We start from the raw sequence: 18090 nt of genomic DNA on the forward strand, positions 1-18090 counted from the left end.
GGGACAGAAGATTTGAAGCAGGCTCTGCACTGACAGCAGAGAGCCTGATGTGGTGCTCAACTCACAAACCATGAGATCATGACCTGAGATGAAGTCGGACACTTAACCAATTGAGCCACCCAGGTGCCCTAATTTTTAGTTAGTTAAAAAGGAGATTATCCTGGGTGGGCCTAACTTAGATGAAAGCCCTTTAAAAGAGGGACTGAACACCTCCCTGCAGTCATAGATTCTCGTTGCTGGCGTGATGAACTAGACAGTTGTGTTCAGGAAGCCCATGTGGCAAACAAACAGGCATCCAGGCATCTAGGACCTGAGCCACCAGCCACCAGCCAGCAAAATGTTGGGATCCCCCACCCAGCCCTACAACCACAAGGAAATGAACACTGCCAACAATCTATATAAGCACGTTAGAGAAATTTTCCTCAGTCGAACCTCCAGCTGAAAATGCAACCTAGCCAATACCTTGACTGCAGACTTGAGATACCTTGAGCAGAGAATCCAACTAAACTAAACCTGGACTCTTGACCCATACAAACTGGGGCATAGTAAGTGTGTATTGTTTTAAGCCACTAAGTTTGTGATAATTTGATACATAGCAAATAGAAAATTAACACATGGCTATAAGCATATATAGTCTTTACTATATTTCTCTTATAAAAATTCACTTTCTAGTTTCTAGTTGTCTCCCAAAGTCACATTACCAAAGATTCACAAAAAGCTTTTAAGAAATCTGAATCACTACTGTGCAGCAAGGAAAAATGAACTCAATAATAAGCAGCTTCAGGAAAATTTCAGAAGGCCAAATATGTAGGGGTGCTTGGGTGGCTCAGTTAAGCACCTGACTCGATTTCAGCTCAGGTCATGATCTCATGGTTCATGAGTTCGAACCTGGCAGTGGGCTCTGTGCTAACAGTGTGGAGCCTGCTTGGGATTCCCTCTTTCTCTCTCTGTCCCTCCCCTGCCCACTCTCTATTTCTCTCTCAAAAATAAATACATACACATTAAAAAAAAAGAAGAAAGAAAGCCAAATATGTAATGTTTAAGTTAACAGCTGGCAACAGAATTAAGGAGGAAAATATTTTTGTTTAAAATAATACTTTGGTGGGGTGCTTGGGTGGGTCAGTCGGTTGAGCGTCCAACTCTTGATTTTGGCTCAGGTCATGCTCTTAGGGCTGTGGGATCAAGCCCTGTGTTGGGCTCTATACGGAGCATAAAGTCTGCTTAAGATTCTGTCTCTTTCTCTCTCCCTTTTCCCCAACCCTCTGCTTGCGCTCCCTTGCTCTAAAATAAAATGAAAAAAAAAATCACAACAAAATAAGAAGATAAACACTCAAAAGACTCACTTTCACCCTGTCCACCTCCACCCCATTATTCCTTGCTCTATTTGTAACCATTTTCATTAATGCACTGTTATTGTTCCAGTGTTTCTTTATATAAAATTGAATACATATTTTCATTTCCCCTCTTACACAAAGCATAGCATACCATATCCAGTATTCTCTACCTTGCTCTTCTCATTAAAACAATATATCTTAGAGGGATTCCTGGGTGTCTCAGTTAAGTGTCCAACTTCAGCTCAGGTCATGATCTCATGGTTTGTGGGTTCAAATCCCATGTCAGGCTCTGTGCTGACAGCTCAGAGCCTGGAGCCTGCTTTGAATTCTGTTGTCTCCTTCTCTCTGCTCCTTCCCCACTCACACTGGGTGTGTGTCTCTCTCCCTCTCAAAAATAAACATTAAAAAAAAACCAATATATCTTATAAATTTCTCCATATCAGTACATAAAGCTCTTCTCCATTCCCTTTCCACAACTGCATGGTTATTCCACTGTGTTACATGGAGATATCATTGTTCATTTCCTCCAGAGAGGCATATGGGTTGTTTCTCTGCTTTTTTGATTATGAACTAGGTCACAGCAAGTAACCCTGTACATGTGTCATTTTCAACATATGCAAGTGAACCTACAAGAAGTGGGAATTCTGAGTTACAGGATAAAGGCACCTGGACAAAGGCAATGTAAGTATTGCCAGGTTCCCTTCCTTTTCATAGAGGTTGTACCATTCCATAACCTCTCTAACAATGTTTGAGTGCCTGCTTCCCCACAGCCTCAAAAGGAAGTATGTCAGGGAAGGAGCCAAGATGGCAGAATAGCATGGAAGCTTTTTGTGTGTTTCACATCCATGAAATACAGCCAGACCAACACTAAACCATCCTACACACCTAGAAAACGGATTGGAGGATTAACACAACAATCTGCACAACCTGAACCACAGAATTCAGCAGGTACGCGGTGCGGAGAGCTGCTGAATTGGGGAGCGAGAAGCCACGAAAGGTAAGGAACCCCTTTTGCAGGTGGAGAGAGGACGGAGACTGGGGAGGGGGGAACATACAGGAAAAGCACCTGTTCCCAAAAGCAGCTGGAGAGAAAGTGGAAAATTGGAAACAGCCGCAGGGACTAAACTAAAAAGGGAGAAAGGAGAGAGGGCTTAAACTCCATTAAGACTGTAAACAAGGGGAGCACAAAGGCTGCAACTCCGCAGCTCGAGACCTGGCGGTGCTCTGGTGGGAAGGGCGAATCCCCAGGAACAGAGTGGGGTCCGGGAGGTTCTGAGGCCACACGGGGAAAAGCGGTTCCACTGCTGGAAGGGACATTTGGTAGAGACTGTTGAAGCCACCTGGTCCCAGCAGACCCCGGAAGGCAGCCACATTCGCTGGTACTGGGGCAAGGTCGTTGAGGGTGAAGCCTGGTGCCAGATGTGTGTTGTGATTTTTCCATAATCCCTGAAACGCTGCTGCTACACTGTCTCACGAACTTTTTCTGGGGCGGGCTGGCACCTGGCCACAGTCTCGGGGCACTGGCAACAACAGGGTCCAGCAGGCATTCCTGGTTGCAGCCGACATTCGGCCATTGCTCGGTGAGACCCTCCTGCAGAGGGGCGGAACCGGTCAAACCCACCTTCCTTCAGAAGCAAGGGGCCAGGGAAAACAGCCGCATCTGAGACAAAACTTGGGAGAAGGTACTACCTGGGGCTTGGTCACAGAGAGTGAAAAAGTGGGGAGTGGACGAGAGCTGAAGACAGAGGACTGGTACACGATTGCTGATCCGGGAGAACAGAATGGGTAACTGGGTGGCGCCATTTTCACCGCTCCCGCGCATGGGCATACGCACCTACGAGCACTGCAACAATCCACCCCAGTAGGCTAGCAGCGCCATCTAGTGGAGAGTGGAGCTGTTACACCGAGCCCCGCCCAACTGGGCCAACTTCGCTCTTCAAGAACACAAGCCTCATACCGGCTTAATTTATGGACTATAAAGAGCTACATAGACTGACTTCTAGGGGAAAACAAAGCAATTTCAGTCCTACTTCAATCTGTTAGCAGGTTCATCTATTATATATTTTTTCTTTTTCCTTTTTCTCTTTTACAATTCTTTTTCTTGAATACGGGAAGAGAAAAAATCCATTTTTATTTCCAATTTTTATTAAAAATATCTGTCTTTAAGTTTTATTACTATATTTTTTACCTTTGTGTAAATTTTTTCAAATTCTACTTTACTTCCATCATTTTATTATAGTCTACTTCAGTGTACTCACCTTTTCAAATTTTCAAACAATTTCCTTTTTTTCTTTTTTTTGTCTTTTTCATTTCTTTTTCTTGAATGCAGAAAGAGAAAAACTTCACTTTTATTTCCAATCTCTTTTAAAAATATCTTTAATTTTTATTACTATATTTTTTGCTTTTATGTAAATTTTTTCAAATTCTTACTCCCATCATTTTATTTTGGTCTACTACAGTGTATTCACTTTTTCAAATTTTCAAACGATTTCTTTTTTCTTTTTTCTTTTTTTTATTCTTCTCTTTTTCATTTCTTTTCTTTTTTCTTAAATACAGACAATGAAAAAATTCATATTTATTTTTAATTTTTATTAAAAATATTTTTCTTTAATTTTTTCTACTATATTCTTTCCTTTTGCATGTATTTTTTCAAATTCTATTTTACCCCCCATCATCTCATTTTAGTCTACTTCAGTGTATTCATTTTTTTTAATTCTCAAACGATTTTCTTCCACCCCCCCTTTTTTTCTCTCGAATCTGTCAAACCACTTTTAACACCCAGACCAAAACACACCTAGGATCTAGCATCATCTATTCAATTTGTGTGTGTGTGTGTGTTTAATTTTTATACTTTTTAATCTTTTTTTAATTTCAATTTTTCTACCTCATTAATTCCCTTTCTCCCTTCAAAATGACAAAAAGAAGGAATTCACCCCAAAAGAAAGAGCATGAAGAGACGACAGCCAGGGATTTAACCAACACAGATACAAGCAAGATGTCTGAATCAGAATTTAGAATCACGATAATAAGAATACTAGCTGGAGTCGAAAATAGATTAGAATCCCTTTCTGCAGAGATCAAAGAAGTAAAAAATAGCCAGAATGAAATAAAAAATGCTATAACTGAGCTGCAATCACAGATGGATGTAGCGGCGGCAAGGATGGACAATGCAGAACAGAGGATCAGCGATATAGAGGACAAACTTACAGAGAATAACAAAGCAGAAAAAAAGATGGAGATTAAGGCAAAAGAGCACAATTTTAAGAACTAGAGAAATCAGTGACTCATTAAAAAGGAACAACATCAGAATCATAGGGGTCCCAGAAGAGGAAGAGAGAGAAATAGGGGTAGAAGGGTTATGTGAGCGAATCATAGCAGAAAACTTCCCTAACCTGGAGAAAAACACAGATATCAAAATCCAGGAAGCACAGAGGACCCACATTAGATTCAACAAAAACTGACCATCAACAAGGCATACCATAGTCAAATTCACAAAATACTCAGGCAAGGAGAGAATCATGAAAGCAGCAGGAAAAAAAAGTCCCTAACCTACAAGGGAAGACATATCAGGTTTGCAGCAAACCTATCCACAGAAACTTGGCAGGCCAGAAAGGAGTGGCGGGATATATTCAGTGTGCTGAATCAGAAAAATACGCAGCCAAGAATTCTTTACCCAGCAAGGCTGTCATTCAAAATAGAAGAAGAGATAAAAAGTTTCCCAGACAAACAAAAATTAAAGGAGTTTGTGACCACTAAACCAGCCCTGCAAGAAATTTTAAGGGGGACTCTCTGAGGGGAGAAAAGATGAAAAGAAAATATGTATATATATAAATAAATACCAAAAGCAACAAAAGATTAGAAAGGACCAGAGAACACCACCAGAAACTCCAACTCAATGTGCATCAAAATGGCAATAAATTCATATCTTTCAGTACTCACTCCAAACGTCAATGGACTCAATGCTCCAATCAAAAGACATAGGGTAACAGAATGGATAAGAAAACAAGATCCATCTATATGCTGTTTACAAGAGACCCACTTTAGACCTAAAGACACCTTCAGATTGAAAATAAGGGGATTGAGAACCATCTATCACGCTAATGGTCATAAAAAGAAAGCCGGAGAAGCCATACTTATATCAGACAATTTAGACTTTAAAATAAAGACTATATCAAGAGATGCAGAAGGGCGTTATATCATAATCAAGGGGTCTATAGACCAAGAAGACTTAACAACTGTAAACATTTATGCACCAAATGTGGAAGCACCCAAATATATAAATCAATTAATCACAAACATAAAGAAACTGATTGATAGTAATACCATAATAGTAGGAGACTTCAATACCCCACTCACAGCAATGGACAGATCATCTAATCAAAAAATCGACGAGGAAACAATGGCTTTGAATGACACACTGGACCAGATGGACTTAACAGATATATTCAGAACATTTCATCCTAAAGCAGCAGAATATACATTCTTCTCCAGTGCACATGGAACGTTCTCCAGAATAGACCATATACCGGGACACAAATCAGCCCTAAGTAAGTACAAAAAGATCAAGATCATACCATGCATATTTTCAGACCATAACACTAAGAAACTCGAAATCAAAAACAAGAAAAAATTTGGAAAGGTAACAAATACTTGGAGACTGAAGAACATCCTACTAAGGAATGAATGGGCTAACCAAGCAGTTAAAGAGAAAATTAAAAAGTATATGGAAGTCAATGAAAATGATAACACCACAACCCAAAGCCTCTGGGACGCAGCAACGGCGGTCATAAGAGGAAAGTATATAGCAATCCAGGCCTTCCTAAAGAAGGAAGAAAGATCTCAGATACACAACCTAACCTTACGCCTTAAGGAGCTGGAAAAAGAACAGCAAATAAAACCCAAAACCAGCAGAAGACAGGAAATAATAAAGATTAGAGCAGAAATTAATGCTATCAAAACCAAAAAAGCAGTAGAACAGATCAATGAAACCAGAAGCTGGTCTTTGAAAGAATTAACAAAATTGATAAACCACTAGCCAATTTGATCAAGAAGAAAAAGGAAACGACCCAAATAAATAAAATCAAGAATGAAAGAAGAGAGATCACAGCCAACAAAACAGAAATAAAAACAATAAGAGAATATTATGAGCAAGTATATGCCAATAAAATGGGTAATCTGGAAGAAATGGACAAATTCCTAGAAACATTATACACTACCAAAACTGAAACAGGAAGAAACAGAAAATTTCAACAGACCCATAACCAGTAAGGAAATCAAATTAGTAATCAAAAATCTTCCAAAAAACAAGAGTCCAGGGCCAGATGGCCTTCCAGGGGAATTCTACCAGACATTTAAGGAAGAGTTAACACCTATTCTCTTGAAGATGTTCCAAAAAATAGAAAGGGAAGGAAAACTTCCAAACTCTTTCTATGAAGCCGGCATTACCTTGATTCCAAAACCAGACAGAGACCCCACTAAAAAGGAGAACTATAGACCAATTTCCCTGATGAACATGGATGCAAAAATTCTCAAGATATTAGCCAACTGGATCCAACAATACATGAAAAAAATTATTCACCATGACCAAGTGGGATTTATACCTGGGATGCAGGGCTGGTTCAATATCTGTAAATCAATTAACGTGATTTATCACATCAATAAAAGAAAGGACAAGAACCAGATGATCTTCTCAATAGATGCAGAGAAAGCATTTGACAAAATACAGCATCCTTTCTTGATAAAAACCCTCAAGAAAGTAGGGGTAGAAGGAGCATACCTTGAGATCATAAGCCATATATGAACAACCCAATGCTAATATCATCCTCAATGGGGAAAAACTGAGCGCTTTCCCCCTAAAGTCAGTAACAAGACAGGGATGGCCACTCTCACCACTGTTATTCAGCACAGTACTGGAAGTCTTAGCCTCTGCAATCAGACAACACAAAGAAATAAAAGGCATCCAAATCGGCCAGGAGGAGGTCAAACTTTCACTCTTCGCAGATGACATGATACTCTATATGGAAAACCCAAAAGATTCCACCAAAAAACTGCTAGAACCGATTCATGAATTCAGCAAAGTTGCAGGATACAAAATCAATGCACAGAAATCGGTTGCATTCCTATACACCAACAATGAAGCGACAGAAAGAGAAATCAAGGAATCGATCCCATTTACAGTTGCACAAAAAAACATAAAATACCTAGGAATAAATCTAACCAAAGAGGTGAGAAATCTATACACTGGAGACTAGAGAAAGCTTATGAAAGAAATTGAAGAAGACACAAAAAAAATGGAAAAAGATTCCATGCTCCTGGATAGGAAGAACAAATATTGCTAAAATGTCGATACTACCCAAAGCAGTCTACATATTCAATGCAATCCCTATCAAAGTAACACCAGCATTCTTCACAGAGCTAGAACAAATAATCCTAAAATTTGCATGGAACCAGAAAACACCCTGAATAACCAAAGCGATCTTCAAAAAGAAAATCAAAGCAGGAGGCATCACAATCCCAGACTTACTCAAGAACAGACACTCAGATCAATGGAACAGAATAGAGAACCCAGAAATGGACCCACAAACGTATGGCCAACTAATCTTTGACAAAGCAGGGAAGAATATCCAATGGAATAAAAACAGTCTCTTCAGCAAATGGTGCTGGGAAAACTGGACAGCGACATGCAGAAGAATGAACCTGGGCCACTTTCTTACACCATACACAAGAAGAAACTCAAAATGGATGAAAGACCTCAATGTAAGACAGGAAGCCATCAAAATTCTCAAGGAGAAAGCAGGCAAAAACCTCTTTGATCATGTCTGCAGCAACTTCTTACTCAACACGTCTCCAGAGGCAAGGGAAACAAAAGCAAAAATGGAACTACTGGGGCCTCATCAAAATAAAAAGCTTCTGCACAGCAAAGGAAACAATCAGCAAAACTAAAAGGCAACTGATAGAATGGGAGAAGATATTTGCAAATGACATATCAGATAAAGGGTTAGTATCCAAAATCTATAAAGAACTTATCAAACTCAACACCCACAAAACAAATAATCCAGTGAAGACATGGGTGAAAGACATGAATAGACACTTCTCCAAAGAAGACATCCAGATGGCCAACCGACACATGAAAAAATGCTCAACATCACTCATCATAAAGGAAATACAAAACACAACCACAATGAGATACCACCTCACCCCTGTCAGAATGGCTAACATCAACAACTCAGGGAACAACAGATGTTGGCAAGGATGCAGAGAGAGAGGATCTCTTTTGCACTGCTGGTGGGAATTCAAACTGGTGTAGCCACTCTGGAAAGCACTATGGAGGTTCCTCAAAAAATTAAACACAGAACTACCTTATCACCCAGCAATTGCACTACTAGGTATTTATCCAAGGGATACAGGTATGCTGTTTCGAAGGGACACATGCACCCCCATGTTTATAGCAGCACTATCAACAATAGCCAAAGTATGGAAAGAGCCCAAATGTCCATTGATGGATGAATGGATAAAGAAGATGTGGTGTAAAAAAAAAAAAAAAAGATGTGGTGTGTGTGTGTGTGTGTGTGTGTGTGTGTGTGTGTGTGTGGTGGCGTATTACTTGGCAATCAAAAAGAATGAAATCATGCCATTTGCAACTACGTGGATGTACCTGCAGGGTATTATGCTAAGTGAAATTAGTCAGAGAAACACAAAAATCATATGACTTTACTCATATGAGGACATTAAGAGACAAAACAGATGAACATAAGGGAAGAGAAACAAAAATAATATAAAAACAGGGAGGGGGACAAAATAGAAGAGACTCATAAACATGGAGAACAAACTGAGGGTTGCTAGAGGGGTTGTGGGAGGGGTTATGGGCTAAATGGGTAAGGGGCATTAAGGAATCTACTCCTGAAATCATTGTTTCACTATATGCTAATTAATTTGGATGTATATTTTAAAAAAATAAAAAATAAAATTAAAAAAAAAAAGGAAGTATTTTGGGGGCACCTGGCTCAGTCAGTTGAGCATCTGACTCTTGATTTTTGCTCAGGTCATGATCCCAGGGTCATGGAATTGAGCCTCGCGTTGGGCTCTGTGCTGGGCATTGAGCCTGCATAAGATTCTCTCTCTCTCCCTCTGCCACTCTACCCCATTCATGATCGCTCTCTCAAAAAAAAAAAAAAAAAAAAAAAAAAGAGAGTGTGTGGAGTGTGTTGTTAAACTTCTGGATTTCCCTCAAATTGATAGCTAAGAAATGATATCTTACTAATTTGCATTTTTCTTAAAAGTGAGGTTGAACATCTTTTTTAAAAATGTTTTAGAGCCATTTGCATTTCTTTTTTGTGAGCTATAGTTTCATGTCCTTTGACCCCTAATTGGACTTTTGGACTTTTTGTTTTGACCAAATTTCTAAGAAACTGAAAATAATAGGTTGCCAATACTTCCACATTCTAAAATGAGGTTTTTTAAATAGTCTTACGACACCTGATATCCAGAATGTAAAGTGATTTAAATGGAAAAGGTCAAAAGAGAGAAATTCCTTGGAGAAAGCCATTGGTGTCCCAAGAATTTTCAATCCCCCACCACAATGACAAGGGGATCTTTCCTCAGCCTGGAAAGAGAAGCTTCAAGGGGACCCCACACTCAGAGTTTCTGACTTGCATCCCGTAAACCTTTGAAAGACACGCTGGCCTGGTAGCGGATTCCAAGGATAAGAAACTCAAGGGTCAAGAAGCTGAGGCTGTCAGGGCAGCAATAGGACAAAAAAGGGGGATCCACACTGGGAACAAGCTACACTTCCACTAATGTGAGGACAAAGGGTCAAATGAATAAGGAAACTTGTGTGGCTGGAGTGACCTGTGAGAGCAGGCGGTCCTCCATTTGGCATGGAAGGATCCCATGAGTCCAGTGGATACTGGGAAAGTAATTATGTTGGGGGAGACACCTTGGTGTGACTTCTCCCAAAAAAGGACAGACTTCCAGGGCAGGACATCTCCAGGAACACCGGCAGTGAGAGGCCATGGGATACACGTTCAGGGGCAGGAGCTGAGGCAGTGACTTAAGAGGCCAGGATAACAAAATAGAAAATACCTAGATATACATAACACAAAATAAGCATAAGCTACCTTGTAAACTGAAAACTAGAATGCTCTAGAGAGGGACACACACAAAATTAAATGGAGACACATTCCATGTTGTGAGATAGGAGCACTCTTTATTGACCACATGCCCCCACTCCAACCAAAAAAAATATTAAGATTTTGGGGGGAATATGACCAAATAGTTCCTTAGTTTATGTATAATAAATATGTATACATGAATAAATATATAATAAGATCTGAGAATAATCTGAGAATTAACAGAAAGAGTGGTAACTTAATTTTACTTGGTACTAAAAATCCTATTTTAAAGTTAGAACAGGTGGTATTGGCACAGAAATAGATCAGCAGAACAAAGGAGAACATTCAGAAATGGACTTTGGTATCTAATTCAGTATATAATTCAAACCACCAGGGGAAAAAAGTCAATGCATATTAATAGGACAACTGGCTAAAACCATTTAACAGCTTAATTTAAAGAAAAAAAAAAAAAAAAGATCCCCTCTGTCCTGAACCTCTGTATACTAAAATAAATTTCAGATGGATTAAAGATTTAAATGTTTTTATTTTTTTTTTTAACGTTTATTTATTTTTGAGACAGAGAGAGACAGAGCATGAGCTGGGGAGGGGCAGAGAGAGAGGGAGACACAGAAGCTGAAGCAGGCTCCAGGCTCTGAGCTGTCAGCACAGAGCCCGACGCGGCGCTCGAACTCACAGACCGCGAGATCGTGACCTGAGCGGAAGTCGGCCGCTTAACCGACTGAGCCACCCAGGCGCCCCTAGATTTAAATGTTTTTTAAAACTGCTGAATTATATTTATTACCTTGAGATTGGAAGGTCCCTCAAGCATGGCACCAAAGATACAATATATAAGGAAAAAATGGATAAATCTGACTACCTAAATTTTAAGGTTTTGTGTGGCAAGATATGACACAATCAGGGTCAAAAGGGGAAATGATAAAGTAGAAAATTTGTTTATAAAATATATGACAGCCAGGAATAAAAATTACTATGATACAAAGAGCTTTTCATATCAATAAAAGACAAACCAAGTACCGAGAAAAAAGGCAATTCACCCAGACAGAATTACAAATGACCAGTCAACATGCAAAAATAAAGATATGCAAATAAAGCATGGAAACATCATTTTTCACCCATCAGATTAACCAAGATGAAAGATATCAACAGTGCCCAGTGGTGCTGAGGCTTTCTACTGGTGAGATTGTAAACTGGTATAAACTTTCTGCTAAGATTCCTCTGACAATACGTAGTAAACGTAAAACATATATCATTTTCAATTTCACACAATTATACAATTTGTATAAGAATAGTAAACATCTGGGAACATCCTAAATACATAATGCACAAAAGAGTATTGGCTAAATAAAATATGGCACAAAATTCTAATGCGGTCACCATTGACTGCATTTAAAAAATGTGCCCAGAAATGAAAGAAGCAGTTTACAAAACTACACATGTAGTTTGACCCCATTTTTGTAACCCCAAAAAATGGGTTGCACCAAAAAATGTATGGATATGGATACACATGCATACACACACACCTCACCAAAATGATTCATTTATTCTCCTTCTCTCTCTCAAACAATACGAACACTGCTTTTTTAATTGATTTACTTCAATGTATCACCTGTCCACAAACTTAGGCACAAAGAAAGCCCCATCCTCTTTCCTCTCCAAAATGCAGCACTTCAGTTCAGCAACAACAGTCATGCAGGCAAAAGTCCCCTAAAGCACTAATTGATTGACTACTACTAACATTGGTTTTCTCTTAGATGAATAGAATGGAAAAATAGGTTTAGAAACTCCAAATGTGAGATCAGCAATAAAAAGGGAACACCTTTTTACTTCCTTTAACATCACTTTAAATATTAACTTGATCCCAAACTAATGTGGAATTGCAAGATAATCGCTTTTGCTCTGGTCTTGGGTTAAGTGCCCAGCTACAGTTTCAGGTCTTGAGTCAGAGACAAACTATTACCTATTTCCCCTAATTAACCTCCAACTCTTTGGTGATTTGTGGCTCCTTGTAGAAGAGATCTCAGGGGGAGATACCTTTTACTGAAAAGACAGATAAAAGAAGATCAGCTACAGTAGAAAGGTCAATGGTTAAAATACATACATGGAGAGAGAAACACAAAGGCCGGACTCTCCCCAAAACCAAAAGGATGTCCAAAGGTGAGCTCAAGGCCAGTCAAATCCCAGGAATGAGGACTAGACTTGCATCAGATGACTCGGTCCCACAACTCAGGTCACATACCTGTCTGAACCCACTTCTCCATTCTAAAGTGGGAAAAACGGTAACCCCTAACCTTCCCACCACACACGACTGCTATGAGGATGGAATAGAAGAATGTGTATAAACAAAAACTCCAGTGGAGATAAACAAAAACCTCAGGCATGCAGACACACAAATCAGCCAGGGAACAATCTGCTCCTATCTGGTCAACCTCTAATTTTGATTCCTAACCTAGAAGGGAGCTCACAACTGGGTCCCAGTGCTCACCTCTACATGCTTCCCCATGACAGTCAATAGGGGGAGATCCTGCCTCCATCCTCAGCTTGGACCTGGCTTTATTTAGAGGCACTCCTAAGCGACTCCAAGTGCTGCCTGGGCAGCCCTTGGGCAGACAGACCCTGCATTCTCCCGGGAAGACCCACTATTGCTCTCCTGAGATGCCCTCCCCACCTTAACCACGAATCCGCTTGGGGGGGGGGGGGGGAGAACAGTATTGTGGTAAAGCTCCCAGGTGAATTTAGAGAACCTCAAGCTGCCCGCCGCCATGTTTATGAGGAAACTGTTAGAAAAGAACTGCAGAAAGATATACATCCTTTCTGCAAACTTCAGCACCTGCTTCTGTTCAGTAATACTACTGAGCAACTGTGTTATGTACTCAGAAGTACAGTTTACTGAACATTTTACTTAATATTTAGTCAGTTATTTTACCCAGAAACTTTTGATACTGAGCAGGTGGGATTTCTTGCTTTCAACGACAATTTTGCCAAGTTCCCATGTGGACCACAGTAACTTCTTTGGCAGTTAATTTTAGAGCTGGAAATTAAGGGGGCTACAGAAACATATGGTGTTTACAGAACCAGTAAAACAACAACAACAACAACAACAATAATAATTAATTCAGATTCTCTCTTTGGATAGAGGAGACTTTAGGAAAAACCTTACTCATCAGAGACCCTACCCTACAGTAACCACAATAATTTGTAAGGATTCCAAATTTCATTCAAGAGCTGTGAAAATAGTATGAGTTTGAATAGTTGCACATAAAGATTAAAAGTAGGAAGGTATTTGTATTAGTCTGTTGAGAGCTCTACTCTATAAATCACCTAAGATGAGAGCAGGAAAGTTTCTAAACACTCATCTGCAGTTGTAGTCCAAGGTAGTACCTCAGAGGACAAAAGACAACTATTCCTAATACTGCCTAAGCCGGCAGGGCCAGGGGCCGACAGCTGTCACTGAACATCCAGGTGTCAGGATATTGCTTCCCTCTCTCTGACTCTTCCTAACTGAGGAGATATACTTGGACCTGGATCTCCCAGGGCAGCTTCATAGACAGTTTCCACCTGTTTCTACTGTTCCTATTGTTTCCTCATCTGTAATACACAAGCTCAGACCACACAGATCTGACCCTCACTAACACCCAGGAAGTTCATGGAGAGAGGACACACAAGTCCATCCTATCAGAAAGACTGTCCCTTTTCCTCAGGACTGCAACACTGCACAGTTCCAGGGCCACGTTCATATGCACCTTGCCCTGAGGTTATACAACATAACTGTCTCCTGGTTTCCTCCCCCTTGCTTTTTATTCTCCAGGCCTAGAAGAGGGAGAAAAGGGATAATACCATTGTTAGGAAAGCCACACGCCTCTGTCTTCTCCATTCATTTCTTACTGAGCCTTGGAATTACACCACCAGTTAGAGAAGAAAGTTAAAGAACACTGATTCAGAGTTTAAAAGCCAAATCTAGTACATTCCGTCTGTAAATTCAGCAAGTTGACGGTGGGCCCACGGCTGCTTGCATTTAATGTGTCATGATTCATGATAAAGGAACAGTCATAGTTACTGAGGTTGTAGGTAAAGGGGAAGATTACACATCACTCACATTCTTCCCCCTTCCCTATGAACACATGGATTCTGGCCATGGGCTTTATAATGTTTCAACCCATTGTCACTAAAGGAAGGCAGAGGTCATTTATATCAGAGAGTAATAAAAAAGGTAGACAAGGCTGCTATAAACTTTGGTGTGGAAGAGAAGAACTGACTAAATTAACAGAATATTTTTATTGGAATGAAAACTTGTGGCTTTTGATTACCTGTAAACCAATGGATCTGTATCAAAGCGACACTGCCTAACACACATTGCAGGGAACTTACTGGAGTCAGGCCGGGTTAGTATACTATTAGCATATCGATCGATTGTAAGAAAAGGGTTGCTTCTAAAACGTTTGACAAGTTTGCCTACTGTCAAAGAGCTCTATCCTTTTGAATGACCTCCTTCATAAAGGCAAATTCTAGCCCAAACTTAAGTCCCCCTCATCGCTCATTGTAAAAGGATGGATTCCAAATTAATTCAGAGATGCCATAAAGGAAGATGCAGAGACTCTCTTGTATTCAATGTCCAGAAGAGCTCTCAGGTATCACTCAGAGGAAGACAAGGGTCCAGCCCACATGATCTTTAGCCTGCGGTCAATATTATATTGTATATCAAGGGTCTCACGTTCACACACAGAACTGGTTGTGTAGCAAGCAGAGAAGACATCAGCAATTCCTGAGTTTCCTCCTTTTGGGGAATTCCACAGAGGTATTCACCATCCGGAATCCAGAAACGGGACCAAGCTGGGAATGGAAAAAGTTGCGGACCCATACACACCTGGGTGGAAGCCACATGGGGCCTCTGTCTAGGCAGGCACCTGAGAAACAGCCATAACATCTGCCCCAGCACCGTGCATCCTCCACAGGTAGTGCCCGTCTGCAATCTAGATGTGGAGGAGGAAAAGAGTCCATTGACACACTCTGGTTTTCCCTTGGTGTATCTCTATGTGCAGCTCATGTACCCTCATGGGAAGCAGCATGGGAAATCAGCACAGCCATCACCAACCCTGCTCTTTTTCTGCAGCAGAAGCGCATCTCCCTCCCTGCCCGAAGGTGTAGACTACTCGTGCCTTTCACCTGCTGAGTGCTGAGCCCAGGACAACCTCTGCCCACATCCCCTTTGGCTCTCCTCAATCCCAGCTGTTCTCATGACTCCAACCCCATCCTTCCGCCATTCCGCTCATTTCTCAAAAATGACAGTCTCACATACCACACGGCTGAGAAGGACAGGAATGCGAGAATAATCACAACAGCCACGGAGCCCAGCCCAACGCCCACCATCTGCTGCAGCATGAATGACGAATCTGCGGAACAAAACCACATGCTGAGCCCACAGCAGGAATCGTGGCCCTCCCAGGAGGCACAGGTGCACCTGTGCTCACTCCATTTTAACCCAGAGCTTGGCCCCATTTACTAAACCATCCCAAGAATGCTCAGAGTGCCTCTGTGTCCCCTGAGTTGGCCTGGAGGGTGTAGGGCCTAAGGAAAATACACTTCCAAGGGATTTCTGAAGAGGAAATAGAAAACCAGGCCACATTCAAGTTACAAGGGATAAAAAAGCTCATCTTGTTGTGAATACAAATACAGCAGACCGTGTTGCTTGTATTGGTCCTCTCTCAACCAATTATGCCTGAAAGTTTTTATAGGCAGTTTTCGTTTGCATTGAGGAAGAAAGAAGTCATTCTGACATCGTTTGGATTTTTGCTCCAAAAATGATAGGTAGGTCCAGTGGTCAAACACAGCAAACAAATCCTCCCTGCCGGATAGAGTCATCTGTCATTTTCCCTGCACACCTACAAGGACAGCACCTCCCTGCTCTGCTCAGCAGGTTGCCATGAGGATAGAGTAAGAAAATTGATGTAAAACCTCTTTGGAGGATGTATATATGTTCTCTTTGGGGGGTATCATATGTCAACCCCAGGGGGATGCTTTGTTATAGACCAAAAGACACCCACATTTGAGTTGCACATTTGGGCCAAGTGACTGAATCAGAGCATCGTGTTCTACACTAAAGGGCTCATTTTCATTTGCAAACAACTTATTTAGCATTTACTATATGCCAAACACCGTTCTATTTACTTCTCCTAACTACCCAGTGAGGACTATAATAATAGTGTATTGCAATAATAGTGCCCAGTGTAATAATAGTACATGGGACACTATTATTATTATTATTATTATTCCCATTTTACAGATGAGGAATGGAGGCATGGAGTGGTTCAACAACTTGCCCAAGGTGATCTAGCTAATAAACAACAGAGCCAGGTCCAAACCCAAGCTGTCTGATTCCAGCATCTTTGCTTTTAACCATAACACCATGCTTTCCCAGTGCAGATCTGAATCGACATGGTCTACAGCAGAGAAGGTCATGTTCCCCCTCGTGTAGGCCCTGTCCTTTCCTGCACAGGCTGAGGATGATGGGGTCTCGGACTGTAGCACTGTAAAAGACCAACTGTGCAATGGTGCCACCAGACATCGAAAAGATCTTGGGGGATGACCCTGCATGCATAGAATTAGAAAGAAAAATACCGAGGCACCTGGGTAGCTCAGTCGGTTAAGCATCTGACTCTTGATTTCGGCTCAGGTCATGATCTCATGGTTTGTGGGGCTGAGCCCCACATTGGGCTCTGCGCTGACAGCACAAAGCCTGCTTGGGATTCTCTCTCTCCTTCTCTCTCTGTCCCTCCCCCACTTGCACGCATTCTCTCTCAAAATAAATAAAACGTAAAAAAAGAAAAAGAAAAGTGCCATCAAGCCATGGAATAAATGTAAGGAAGCACAACTAAGTCCAAATTTTGCCAAATGATTTGCCATGGTTTTTACTGCCGGAACATCCAAATATTTCATTTTTTTGTACCCTCCTGTTACCAATGCCCCAGGCACATGCTTAGTCTGCCCCTTGGGTCATCCAGCACTGCCTTGGAAGAGTTGAAAACAGCAAAAGCAAAGCTCTGTTAAGTAAGGAGGGGCTTGAGAGGAAAATTAGTAGCCCCTGGACTTGAGACCCTCAAACATAGATGACTCTCTTCCTTGGCAGTGAATGAGGCACATCTGAGAAGAGTTCCTGCTACTTAACTTTTTCATTACTTAATTTGCGCTACAGCAGCCACTGGACACAATGTGGCTATTTAAATCTACACTAGTTTCCATTAAACTAAAAGTTCAGTTTCTCAGTCATACCATTTCAAGTGCTCAATTTCAAGTGCACATTTCAAGTGCCCAGTAGCCACACGTGGCTAGTTGCTACCATATTAGACAGCACAGCTTCAAAATCTTCCCACTGTTGCAGAAAGCTATGTTGATTGGCACCTGCTCAGATCTCTCCAACCAGGCTGGGAGCAGTTGGGTTCTGTTGTCTAATAGGGTAGCTGGCACCAGCAAAAGCAGCCATGGACTACACTTCTTGCTAAAAAGCTCTGCAAAATCCATTACCTCAGAAAGTGTTTTCAGGAGACTTTCTGGAAAAAAAACATGGCTTATGCTGTTTGGCTACCTTTAATATTCAGGGGAAAGAAAAAAAAATGTCTTGGTGTTTTAAGAGG

The 18090-nt window shown here is 41.0% G+C and overlaps 1 protein-coding gene across 17 annotated transcripts in view; it reads right to left on the minus strand.

Annotated features, from left to right (window-relative positions):
* The window catches only part of SUSD1 (sushi domain containing 1), a 282880-nt gene that overhangs the window by 139441 nt on the left and 125349 nt on the right, over positions 1 to 18090 (minus strand). For 3 of the 17 annotated variants that reach the window (XR_006588969.1, XR_006588970.1, XR_006588968.1), the window contains exons 16-17: positions 15759 to 15852; positions 15327 to 15432 (exon numbers count right to left, since the gene is read on the minus strand). The exons of 13 other annotated variants lie outside the window; for them this stretch is intronic. Coding sequence is in view for 1 of the 4 variants with exons in the window: in XM_023242309.2 (XP_023098077.2) it covers position 15432; positions 15759 to 15852 (95 nt within the window). In the remaining 3 variants the exon portion in view is untranslated. Of the gene's footprint in view, positions 1 to 14718; positions 15433 to 15758; positions 15853 to 18090 lie in introns of those variants that run through there. One more of the 17 variants, XM_023242309.2, reaches the window with a different exon arrangement.

This window comes from Felis catus, chromosome D4, assembly GCF_018350175.1.
Source record: "Felis catus isolate Fca126 chromosome D4, F.catus_Fca126_mat1.0, whole genome shotgun sequence".
Taxonomy (NCBI): Eukaryota; Metazoa; Chordata; class Mammalia; order Carnivora; family Felidae; genus Felis; species Felis catus.